This window comes from Cottoperca gobio, chromosome 24 (genome assembly GCF_900634415.1).
Source record: "Cottoperca gobio chromosome 24, fCotGob3.1, whole genome shotgun sequence".
NCBI classification, from domain to species: Eukaryota; Metazoa; Chordata; class Actinopteri; order Perciformes; family Bovichtidae; genus Cottoperca; species Cottoperca gobio.
Window position 1 is genome coordinate 20,448,523 of NC_041378.1, and position 13,474 is coordinate 20,461,996.

The 13,474-nt window shown below is 43.8% G+C and overlaps 1 protein-coding gene across 1 annotated transcript in view; it reads right to left on the bottom strand.

Annotated features, from left to right (window-relative positions):
- Nucleotides 1-13,474, bottom strand: part of rev3l (REV3 like, DNA directed polymerase zeta catalytic subunit) — a 93,606-nt gene that overhangs the window by 32,926 nt on the left and 47,206 nt on the right. The window contains 5 exon segments of the mRNA XM_029425906.1: nucleotides 364-4,189; nucleotides 5,184-5,326; nucleotides 7,472-7,709; nucleotides 8,604-8,732; nucleotides 9,217-9,359. Coding sequence (XP_029281766.1) covers nucleotides 364-4,189; nucleotides 5,184-5,326; nucleotides 7,472-7,709; nucleotides 8,604-8,732; nucleotides 9,217-9,359 — 4,479 coding nt within the window.

The window sequence follows — 13,474 nt, forward strand, 5'->3', positions numbered from 1 at the left end:
TCCTTCACTGCTTTTGTTTGCACATTGTTTTGTTTCTCTATGGGAACCAGCTGTGCATGCATGCTCGAAGGTGTGTATGTGCACAATTTAAGCAAAATTGAGACCCACTTGTAACACTAATAGTGGTCAAAAACTCCACATGGTACCTTTAAGTAACAACTTACTTATCTGCTAAAATGGGCGAATAATATCAGCCATGCTGATGTGTCTTTTAGGCTCCATTTCTTACACAGGAGGCCTTTCAGATACATTTTTATATATGTACATTTAGTCCACACACAGTTTAATCATATGCCTATGTAAGATACCTTAAATATAATTATTACTTCAGCTTGTGCCAGTGGTATATATATATAGTCTTACATTGGATTCCCTGGCGCATCAGAGGGGTTGCTGCAGAAGGGCTCCTGGAAGGTGATCTCTGACATTTCCAAATTCAGCAGAGTGCTGAGGATCTCCTCCCGGCTTGGAGGGGACATAAGGGGCTTTAGAATGTGGGCTCCACCTCCTGCTCCCCGCAACAGCTGGCTTGCCCTCACCTGGGAGACTGAGCTGATAGAGCGCGGAGAGCTGCTGGGTGTGGTGGACGTTAGCCCATCAATGACCTCCAGAAGCTCCCCTGTTGGGGAGCCCTCATGGTCAACGAATGAGGCAGAGTTTAAAGGCAAAGGTAGGACAGGGTCAAAAACGGAAAAGAGCAGCTCTTTTCTCTCACAGTGAAAGTCTTGAAAGGGGCTGAGTGTATGGGCTTTACCTAAAGAGAAGTCCCACTCTCTGTTCTTTATTTTCTCTGAGTCGAGGAATGTGAGGTGATTTGATACAGAATCCCCGTTGTCAGGTCTATCAAAAAGGTCAGGGCTGACGGGCCTTGCGTTATGCCAGTCAGATCCCCTTTGAAGCTCCTCCCCAGAATCAAACAGCCTATCAAGTTTCTTTTCAATTCCCAGTGTTTGAGCGGATACAGCTTCCTGGCTGGCATCACTGAGGAACTTAACTGGTAAATGTTTATCTGTCAGGACAAACTGACTGCCGCTGTATGGGCTGGAGAACTCTGTCTGATCAATGGCATTTATATCAAAGGTATAGTTGTGTGGGAGCTCTGGTGACAAGCTATCCTCTATGAAGTTGCAGCTGTCCAGGCCTGGGTCTGACAGGAAGATGGGGCAGTCATCTGACATGTTGCCCTCCTGCTTCACTGATAGATGTGGCTGAGTGCTGCTTACCTTACCTTTCCTGACTCTGGGCTTTTTATCCTTGGGAGTGGTAGATTTTGGGGCTCTGGGTTTCCGTGGAGTGGTCGGGGGAGCTCTTCTGGATTTAGCTGGTTTAGTTGTGAGATCTAGTAGTGTTGTGGCCTGAGCGATGGCAGTGGAGTGGCTGTCTGTACCAACCACTTGTAGAGGAAGAGCCTGTCCCTGCTGCCTCCTCTGGAGAAGCTGCTTGAGGACAGCCAAGCCAGAGGGGGTATCAGAGAGAGTGGGGATTATCCCGTTCTTTGGGCCCGAGTGTGGGGAAGCTGCTGCTTGCTGGGAGTCTTTACTGTCTTCCAGTAAGTGTCTACCAGCCAGAGGAGGAGCTGTGCACTCCTCTTGTGAAGCCTCTGCCTTTACCACATTGGTTTGGCAACCTTGCTGCTTCAGCTGAGCCGGTGCTGAAAAGCTTTGGTTGACCTCCATGATGGAAGTCTCACAGTCCTCAACCTTTGGTTCTATAGACTGAGCTACAGAGTTAGAGTTTGACATAGATGCTGGCTGGGAACTGCCCTGGCTGTTGCCATCTGTGCATACTGGCTGCTGAAATGGAGGGACGTCTTGAGAGGAACTCTCGGAAGGAGGTACCTCATCCTCTAGGAAAAGGAGCTGGGAGCTGTCTTTACTTGGGTCATGGCTTTTGGGTTCCTCAGTCTTCTTTTTGAGAGACTTTCTTTTGGTTCTTGTAGACCTGTTAATAGTGCTTTCAGCTGTATCCTTAGTTTGCTTCCTCTGCTTTGGAGCAGCAGTACTCCTTTGTCTTGATTTCTGCTTTGTGAGTTCCTCTTCCTCCTTAGGCTTAGTAACAGACTTGCTTACTTTCCTTTTAGTGTCCGCAGATTTCATAGGTTTGGCGATTTGACACTTTTTTTGTGTTCCTTTGGTTGACAACACTGTTTGTGGCTTGTGAAAAGCAGAACTAAGACATGGGTCTATGAGTGGGTTAATCAGATGTTCCGAACTCCAGGTGTCCATAGGAGGGTCACTTGGGGACCAACAACGAGGGGGTGTATAATTTGTAGGGCTTGGGGATCTATCAGAGAGGTAGCCTAACTCTACCATGACATCAGTATACTCAATATCCTGGTCATCTGCTAGCTCACAGTAACATGGCTGAGGGGGTAGTAGAGAGGGTAGAATTTGGCCTCTCTGACAGCCTTTTTTCCTTTTGACCCTTAAAACCGGTCTGACCGGAGGTTTGGAGGAGACGCTGACTGTTTTCTTATTTGGAGAGTTGACCTTTGCCTTTCTTTTGGGCTGTCGTTTGACCTTTGGCTCGATGATGGGAAACTTGACAGCAGTGGATTCTGGCACCTTGGGCCAGAAATCTTTAAGAGGGGCTAGTTTATTGTACTGCTCCAGTTTATCTGGCGTCAGCAACACCAATGGCTCTTCTGCCTTCACCTTGGACATCTTCACCAGCATGTTTTTCTGTCCTTTGAACCTGTTGATAATAATGTACTTGATGATGATAGGGGGTTCCTTTTTACGTCGTTTCTGGTATTTTACTTCCTGCCCACTGGGGACATTATCCTTGAACCGTTCTTTGACAGGGGCTGGATTTTTAGAACGAGGGGCACCTGAATATTCTCCATCCTCGCCTTCATAGATCATCTTTCGTTTGGCTCTAAGGGTGTATTTACTACCAGGCAGTGCTGATGGTTTAGTACAGATGACCGTAGCTGATAAATCGTGCAATGGGCTTAACATATTCTCTGCTGAGTCTTTAGCTTCTTCGGAAAAACTGGAAACGGTGATGGCAGGGGGCTCTGAAATTGGTTGAGTTTGTACAGAACGCTCCTCAATTTCTGGCTCCTCCTTTATGAATTGCTCTCCCTCTATGATTGGCCCATCTTCAATTGGCTCAGCCTCTTTTATTGACTTATCCTCTAAAACTGGCATCTCTGTGTCTGATGTCAGTAGAAAAGCAGGTGTGGTGAGTTCAGTGCTAACCTGGCTGTCAGAACTAGAGCTTTCAACCATGTTTAATTTGTTCCTCTGTCCTGCCATTCCCAACCTTTTTTTATACACTTTAAGCTTAGATCTGCAAAGCTGGGCCTGTTCAAGCTTGCAACAGGGATCAGCCAACTTTTTGCCCCCAGCTTTCTTCCTACTGAGGCAGTTGGAGAGGATGACACTGGGGAAGAACTTGTAGTGTGCTTCTTGCTGGGCCACTATAGTCCTTTCAGTCTTATTTTCCTGATAGTCCTCGTACCTGATTTTGAGTTCACCAACATCTCCCTCCTCACTGTCTTGGCCCATCTCTTCCTCCTGAGGGTCAAGAAACTCATCCTCTACCATAGGTGACGGGGTTGAGGAGATGTTCCTCAGGATGGGGCTTTTAGTGTCCTTCTGGCTCAATTCCAGCTCTGTCTTAGCTGAGCAGTTTCTCAGCTCTGAGTAACAGAGAGAGAAGGTCCTGTGGTTCTGAAGAATGGACAGACAGTTTGTTTCAACATTCTTTATACTGCCGTACTTCTTCCCGTTTTTGGTGACCTTTCCATTGCCAAATGGGAAACTTTCTAGGTCTGTCTTATTCAAAGCTATGGAGGTTTTCTTGTCATACGTGTACAGGGGTCGTTTGTCCTGTTCGTCTATGCAGATGGGAGACACCTCAGGGTTATTGGGTAACTTGCAGGGGATGGGATGTTTGACTGGGGGGATGTAGGGGATTTCTTTATTAAACTTGAACCCTGTTGAACATTCACTAATGCTGTCCTGGCTGCTTTTTGATTGAAAGTGCTTGTCAAGTGGTTTCTCAGTGTCCAGCACATGAATTGATATGAGCTCGGGGTTCTTGCACTCAAGAAGGATCTTAGCTGAGGAAGGAGGCTCCAGGTGAACTGTGTCCCCAGGGAAGGGATTCCTTTTCCCGAGCATCTTTTCAGTGACTATGAGAGAAGACTGAGTCCTGGACCCACTGTCTGTTAGCGATGAATCTATGGATACAACATAAGAGGCAGCAAGACATTGATTCAGATGTCTAATTCATTTCATATGACTACTTATTTCTCTTCAAATCAAGAATAAATAAGATCTTTTTAAAAATTTAGATTTCTTAATAATCAAAAAAATACAAACGGCGAACACAGGCTGGGTTAGGAGAAAATCCGAACAATAAAAAGGGTGTCAGTCATAACTTTAACACTCCTTAGTTTTTGGTTTAAGAGTAATTCACAAAATATTTTAACACTGAAAGTAGCCCTCAAGTATAAGAGAAGTTAAAGGACTGGACTCCAAAGTCACTAAGACCTACTCACAGTCCGTGATGTGCTGCAGGTAAAGCATAAGTATTATCCACAACTGCATACATAAAGATGATTTTATGGTTATCACTGGATTATCCAGTAACATTTGTGCTATATTTAGAATTACCACATTAAGTAGAATGATTTGTTTGGTCAGCTGGAAGAATTTCTTATTTTATAATATATCATTATATATTATAAAATAGGTTTTATGAAATCTATCTTATCTATCTCCATGTATTTAACCATCAAATTTTATTAGTTCCTTACACTCCTGTGTATTGATGAATACTTTACCTTACATTCACCGACAATCTCATTGAAACAAAAGCCTGATGCCGTAATAAATAACTAGAGCAAATTGCACACACACATAAATATAAAGGTCCACTAATGATGTCAGCTGAGCATTATGAGCATTAATAACACATTCTGCCTTCATAGCTACTCTACAGCATATTAAGAGTTAATTAGTAATAAGTCAAACTCCAGGGAATCAATTACAATCCCAAAGTCTTGCACTATATTAAATCACAGCTCCCTCATAATGGAATTAGATCGTACAGCCAAAACCTCAACCCAGATTGCTATTGAGCAGCTGCTGTCGGATCCGTATTCTGATATCTTTGATGGTACATCAGCAGGGAATGTAAGATAAGTGCCGTCTCAGCATGAGATGACTCACCGCTGCTCTCGTCTGCGGCCCCGTCGAGCTGGGGGATGGACAAGTTGGCGAACAGAGAGTTATTCCCACTCCAGTCCATGTCTTCGTCTGAGGACTCCTGCTGCTCCTCACTGAAGCAGTCGTCTAGCTCCTTCACACCGGGCCTGTACACACAGGGATGACAGGAACACGGATTAAACAATGCACAGACAGCTCCTGCATCTCACTGCGTAGTATCAATAATAATAATAATAATACATTTTATTTGGAGGCGCCTTTCAAGAGACCCAAGGACACCTTACAAAATACAGGAGATAAAAACAGCAAAAACAATGAGAGGGAGAACAGACAAACAAAACCACACATATAGTGTAGACACAAAACAAAGGGCTCTTGTTTGTATTGCTTGTTAATTACATTACTCTTTCTTAAAATGGGCAGTAATCTCTATAAACAGACCGATAGCCGATGATGAGTACAGAGATTGGCTTGGCAGAGACAGTAGACTTTATTTACTATAAGAATCGGGCCAAACGTCTACTAGATCAGCTGTTTGACATTCAGGAATATATTTAGCTTTGTGTTAAAAGTTGTTGTTGTTGCAAAATTATGTCAATATATTTAAAGAAATATTGTGTAACAATCAGCCATAAAATAACTTTGCCAAAATAAAGTATTAGATTGGCAAAACAATTATTACAATTAAAAACTTACTGATGAAAGAATAAGTAAACAAGTTTGCAGCTCTGACCAGACATTCAATGCAAGCTTTCAGTCTTGACAATTTACAATAATGCTACTATCACATTCCGGTTGGTATAGAAAAAAAAGCATTGAGGTTTGATATCCAGCTCTAGCTTTATCTGCACACATTATTACCATTGTATGTACTAATTTGTGTTCCTTTTGTTGTCTGGAGCCTGGTGCTCCTGGTAGGGTCTCCCAAGGCAAATTGGTCTCAGACGAGGGGCCGGACTAAGAATGGTTCAACACGACCTCATGAAACAGAGGGAAAGAAAAAGGAGAGTACGGGTAGTGCGGGTGAACTGGGAACGTCTGGAGGAAGCCCCTGTCCAGGAGATCTTCAACTCACACCTCCGGCGGAGATTTGCAGACATCCCTGTGGAGGTTGGGGGTATTGAACCTGAGTGGGCGATGTTCAAAACCTCTATTGCTGAAGCTGCGGTGAGGAGCTGTGGTCTCAAGGTCTTAGGTGCCTCAAGGAGCGGTAACCCTCGAACACCGTGGTGGACCCCGGTGGTTAGGGAAGCCGTCCGACTGAAGAAGGAGTCCTTCCGGGTTATGTTATCCGGGATGACTCTGGAAACAGTTGCAGGGTACAGACGGCCATGGCAGAGGCAATGCAGCGGGTGTGGGAGAAGTTTGGAGAAGCTTTGGAGAAGGACTTTTGGTCGGAACAAAGGTGCTTCTGGAAAACCGTCCGTGCACCTCAGGAGGGGGGAGTGGGGAACCATCCAAGCTGTGTACAGCAAGGGTGGGATCCTGCTGACATCGACTGAGAAGGTTATCGGGCGGTGGAAGGAGCACTTTGAGGAACTCCTGAATCCGACTAACACGCCCTCTATGGTAGAGGCAGAGCTGGCAGCAGTCTACATGTGTTTTGTGGATCTGGAGAAGGCGTATGACCGGGTGGTGATACTGTGGGAGGTGCTGCGGGAGTATGGGGTGAGGGGCTCACTTCTGAGGGCCATCCAATCCCTGTACGCCCAAAGTGAGAGTTGTGTCCGGATACTCGGCAGTAAGTCGGACTCGTTCCCAGTGGACGTTGGCCTTGGCCAGGGCTGCGCTTTATCACCAATCCTGTTTGTGATTTTTATAGACAGGATATCGAGGCATAGTCATGGAGGAGAGGGGTTGCAGTTCGGTGGCCTCTCATCGTTGCTTTTTGCAGATGATGTGGTCCTTATGGCATCATCGGTCTGTGACCTTCAGCAGTCACTCGATCGGTTTTGCAGCCGAGTGTGAAGCGGTTGGGATGAGGATCAGCACCTCAAAAGCTGAGGCCATGGATCTCAGCAGGAAACTGGTGGATTGCCTATTCCGGGAAGGGAATGAGCCCTTACCCCAAGTGAAGGAGTTCAAGTACCTCGGGGTCTTGTTCGCGAGTGAGGGGACGACAGAGACTTTTGACTGCTACTGTACATTTGTTATTAAATTGAGCCGTTTCCGAACGGATAATACTGCAGAAGGGCAGCACAAAAGGGGAAATGTGAATTAGAACAACTAACTGGTTCTATAAAACTGCATTTCAGTCGATTTTCCCTCAAATGCGACAGAGACAAACTTGCCTTGGTAAGGGTGAGTTCTCAAGAGGCTCGTTGTCCCACCGCTGTGACATTATCACACTGAGCTCGGCCTCAACCTTGTCCAGCTCTGGCCCCGCCTCCTCCTCATCACTGTTGCAGTCATAGCTACTGGCACCAGGAAGTGACTGGGACTGGGAATTCTGCCTAACGGGAGTCCTGCAGAAACCATCGTTCTCCAGTCCTGCCAGCAAATCAATGATGGCTTGGTCTTGGCTGCTGTCTGGATAGACAACAAAGGCAAAGCATTTCAAAGACATTACATCACTAAGCTGCAAGCAACAACTTTAATAATGGTCTCAAATTAATCACTTAAATCAAAGCTATAAAGTGGCTTAACCTTTTAAATCCGAGATGACTTCTTTCCCTTTTTTATGCCCTTTTATTATGCCCAGGCTTTAAGAAAAGTCATCACATCTTAGTCAGCCATGCCATCCAAAATGTATCAACACATCACAAATATCTTTATGATATGATCTTTATGATTGTTCCAAAGATGTACGAACCATGTTGTCGGGACATTTAAAATGACAATGTTGTCATAGACTAGTGTGAGGTTTGAGCTTCACCTCAGGACCTGTTTCTGTAATTTTTTTTACATTTTGGTGAATCTAAATGATGAAAAGTCATGTTGTATTTACTATAAGCAGTTCCTGTTTGCACAGTAACCATGACAACAATCACCTTTTATACAAAAAAAAAAACCTTCTAAACATAACATTTTTATATGATTTCTTATTTATTAATAGACATCAGAGATACACACTGGAAAGAGTAAGCTGCGTTGGTTGTAGCAATATGTGTATGACATACGTGTGTTCACAACACACCGAGTTAGAGTCTTGTTACGATTAACTTTAGTTAAACATCACTTCAGAAGTATCACATCCTTTTGCCCCGTTTGTAAGCATTCAGTTGAAGAGGCATGAAATGGATCATTTATAAGCAAATTCATTAAGCTGCTGCACAGTAGCAACAGGGCAAACTACAACAATGCACTATTATTGATTGGCTCCATGGCTTAATAACTGTAATGTCAATGTTTTAAATAGATTTTTAAACAAAAAGAAGAAAAAAGCAGACTGCTTTTGTGTGTGGATCGAAGTGGCTCCCATACCTAACAGGGGAGAGTGGTTGGATGTCTGGGAGAGTGGGAGGAACGTCTGACTGTTCTCCAGGAGACTCAAAATGGCCTCCTCATCAACGACAGCCTCCTCTGGAATTTTAACGCTGCTCCTCACAGAGTCTGGGACAGTGGGGGAGACAAGAGTACTGAAACATCACACTTACATACGGCATCCAGACCTTGAATGTGGTAATCTTAAAAAGAGAAGTCCATCAACACGTCACTCACACACACAGATTCAGCATGAGGTCAATGTGTGTTTGCCACTGCTGTCCAGCCGTTTCTAAGTGCTTGCTGGAGCCATGGCAGAGATCGGGCCTGCAGATTGGACTAATGCTAAATCACAATGTGCGCTATGGCAGCTACGGATCTATGAAGAGGAACTGCAATTGGTCTGCTTGTTTTTTTCTTCAACAAGTTTCTGATGCTCATGGAGATTGTTGATATTTACATTAAAAATAACTAAAATTACTTTTTGTTCTCAGGATAACAATTCACTACACTTTGATTTCTGAAATATTGAGCCTCATGAGGATATTTTGGTAAAATACAGATACAATTCAGTATTTTACAAGCATAGGTTTCATTAGTATGTTTTCCTCACCTGGCTGTGAGTGCCTGTGCACCTCCACAGCATTAGCGGGGGTACATGGTAGTCCCTCAGGGCTCAGGGGGTCAGAATGGAGAGTTATTTCATTAAGAAGATCCTCTGGGTCCTCCCCATCGCTAACAGACAAGCCGTGAGTCCTGAACAGAGAAAAACACAGATTGAGACCATTTCTTTGTGATGAACATTCAAAGACAAACAGCTTAAGTTAACAAGCACACCGATCAAATGCAGTCAGCGTGTCTGTTACCTGAATCACCTTCTGGTCTCTGCCACATGCAGTCATGTTTTATCAGCATCTGATTCCTCTGGCTCTCAATCAGGGGAAGTGCTCTGTTTACTCTGTGTACTGTATGTGGACACAGAGGTGGTGTGTGACGGCTGTGTGTGTGTAGCTGAGTGAAGTGTGTGTGTGTGTTGGAGTGTGTGTGAGTGGCTTCACATATGTGTGTGTGTGTGTGTGTGTGTGTGTGTGTGTTGGAGAGGAAATATGAATGGAAAACGGGCAGCCAGCCAAGCTCGAGCTTTGTACCCCTGCAGATCGCTCTCAGCTACAAGCTGCCTGTCACGCTCCCTTCCCCATACTGCCCTACTGTATCGCCTAGCAACTCACCACTTAGTGCCTCTGAAATATTTAAATGTAGACCAGGCAGGCGGCCGCCTCTCACAAGAACAGTCATAAAAAAAGAAAAAATGTGTTCCATTTGAGGTGCTACTCCTGAACTAATCTAAAACCTGTGTGGAAGAAGGTTTTCCACATCTGATTAAACAGCAGGCTTGAAGATTAGAGTCTTGTGCCCAAGAGGTTGCATGTTTAAATCCCACAATGAGCAAGACAAACCGAATCTGAAATGCCCTCAAGCTACTGATTCAACCTCTGTTGCTCCAGTGGCTGTAGGCATGCATGGTGAACTTTCACATTCTGATGAAACACACTGAGAACACAGTGCGGACAGACACACAGTGCGGACAGACACACAGTGTGGACAGACAGGTGAAGCTGCACAACACAGCAGTAGCCCAGAGGAATAAAGTAAACACTTGTGTGGAATCAGTCCACATAGAAACACAGCAGTGGTAGAAGAGAGGTCACAGCCACATGGCCACCTTTTACTCGCTTTAAAATGATTAATGAGCTAAAATCTTCTTGCTCTTAATAATAAATCCAACGTGGTAGCGAGCCTGTTAAATGATGAATGATTTTTTGAGGTGATAAATGACGAAAACATATGAAATCAAAGTTTTTTTAAATCAGCTGACATCTTGCTGCTCTCCCAGTGTCTGAGGTTATGCTGACAGCCAGAGAGATATTACTGCAGCCAGTCTCATTGTCATTCAGAGAGTTATCTCTGCCGGCCGAATGAGGAAAAGGCTCCAGAGTCAGCGTGCACGTGCCACTGTCTGGCTGTCTCTTAATTAGTCTGCTAGCTAACTACTTTAGAGGCGACGAGGGAGCTAGCCTGGCAGGCATCGGGAGATTACTGCAGCAATTAACACATTTTGCTACATAGCCACGCCCCCTCGCTGCATTTACTGGCTCTGCTGTGATGCAACAGTTTGAATGATGGACCTGAGGAGGAAGAAATACAAGGAAAATGAAACAGAGGAAGGAAAGATTTTTATTTTTTTTACTCCCATTTATAAATATTTTCATTTCCACATGTTTCTGATTAATGATATGAGGAGCTATAGCGGGTATAATGTTGCATCTTTGGGTGGGAGAATACTTTCATTTGAATTTTATTTATATAGCCTAATATCACACATTTTCCTAAAGGGGCTCTACAATCTGAACAGCATTCCATGATCCTCGATTCAGATAAGAAAAAACTTCCAAAAAACCCTTTAACAGGTAAAACAGAGGATTGTGCTTTTGGTCTTCTTGTTAGGTCAATAACATGTACAATGATGCAGATGCACTGTGATTAAAATGAAGACCCTCGTCGATGTTTTTGTTCACTACTGATACTCACTATGGTGTCTCCCCCTTGTTGGAAACCCAACGGGGGGGGGGGGGGGGACGACGACGACACAGGACAGGCTGTGTGTGAGTATTAACAGAGAGAGGGACTGAGACAGGCAGACAGTGGGAGAGCTGAGAGCTGCCAGCGAGCTGTCTGTGTGTGTGTGCATGTTTTCCCTCTCTATTCCTGTCTCATATCAGAGGTTAGTGAATGGAAGCCATCTGGATCTGATGCAGAGGAACGCACGGCTGCCAAGCCAACTGTACTTATATTTATAACAGGAACTACTTTATGTCTGTACATAGTTGGAGTGGGAGGAGGGGTGTGTAACGTCGTCAACATCAATTCACTCTTTCCTGCCCCCTTTCTCCGCAATAAACCCCTATGCTACATCTGTTCTGACTTCACTTTGGCCATCACTCCCTGCCTCTCTGCCCTGCGAGAAAAAGAGGCGGACAAAGACTCTGACATGGGTGATAGTGGTCTAGTGGTACGCCTTCCAAACAAAACACTAGAAGGTCGGGAGTTCAATACCAGGTTGCCACCATTGTACCCCTGAGCAAGGTACTTAACCCTGAGTTGCTCCAGAGAGACTGTCCCTGTACTTAGTTCAATGTAAGTCGCTCTGGATAAGAGCGTCTGCTAACTGACCTGTAATGTAATGTAATGACATGAAGCTGAAAGGCTCAGGGAAACTGAGGACATGCAATACAAAGAGTTGCAGTCTTACACACTTCTCTGTGCTTCCTTCCGGGCAGTCACCCACTCATATCCCCATAGTGACTGTGTCTGCCCCACGACCACTGAAACTAATCAAGTCTATGGTTAACAGAAGAGGAGTTTTACATGAAAACCTAATTAAAATAAACACCACCGCTGCAAAAGTGCAACTAAATCGAAAAATTAAATGTGGGCTCTTAAACATCAGATCTTTATCAACGAAAGCTGGATTGGTAAATGATTTAATATCAGATAATAAGATTGATTTATTTTGTCTCACTGAAACCTGGCTGAGACATGAAGAATATGTCAGTTTAAATGAATCCACTCCACCTGGTCATATTAATACTCACATTCCTCGAGGTACTGGCCGAGGAGGTGGAGTTGCGGCCATATTTGACTCAAACCTCTTGATCAATCCTAAGACTAAACTAAACTATAACTCTTTTGAAAGCATTGTTCTTACGCTCTCAAACCCAACATGGAAAACAATAAAGCCAGTTTTATTTGTTACTGTGTACCGCCCTCCTGGTCCGTACTCTGAATTTCTATCTGAATTCTCAGAATTTTTATCAAGTTTAGTCCTTAAAACAGATAAAGTAGGTGACTTTAATATTCATGTGGATTTTGATAGTGACAGCCTTAATAATGCATTTATCTCAATATTAGATTCAATTGGGTTTAGTCAGAATGTACATGAACCAACTCACTTTTTAAACCACACTCTGGACCTTGTTCTGGGATATGGTGTTGAAATTGAAAGTTTATCAGTGTGTCCACATAATCCTCTTTTATCAGACCATTTTTAATAACTTTTGAAGTCCTGTTACTGGACTACAAGCCAGTAGGCAAAATATCCTACGCTAGATGTTTATCTGAAAGTGCTGTGACTAAATTTAAGGAAGTGATTCCATCAGCACTTAATTCAATACCAGGACTCAATATCAATATAATGGAGGACTCCAATGCTAACTTTAGACCCTCCCAAATTAATCATCTTGTTGATAGCGCTGCAGCCTCTCTGCGAATAACACTCAACTCTGTCGCTCCTCTAAAGAAGATCATAAAACAGAAAGCTCCATGGCTTAATTTACAAATCCATAAACTAAAACAAAAGTCGAGAAATCTTGAAAGTAAATGGCGTTCCACTAAATTGGAAGAATCTCGTTTAATCTGGTTAGATCATCTTAAAACGTATAAGAAGGCTCTCCGTAATGCCAGAGCAGCTTATTACTCTTCCTTAATAGAAGAAAATAAGAACAACCCCAGGTTTCTTTTCAGCACTGTAGCCAGGCTGACAGAGTCACAGCTCTACAGAGCCTTCTATTCCTATATCTCTCAGTAGTGACGACTTCATGAGCTTCTTTAACGATAAAATTATAATTATTAGAGACAAAATTAATCTCCTCCTGACCTCAATTGGTAATGACTTAACTTCAACTGCCGGAATTTTAAAAACATCTGTAACTCCTGAAATATATCTAGACTGTTTTACTCCAATCAACCTTAACCAACTAACTTCAACAATCTCATCATCTAAGCCATCAACCTGTCTTTTAGACCCGATTCCA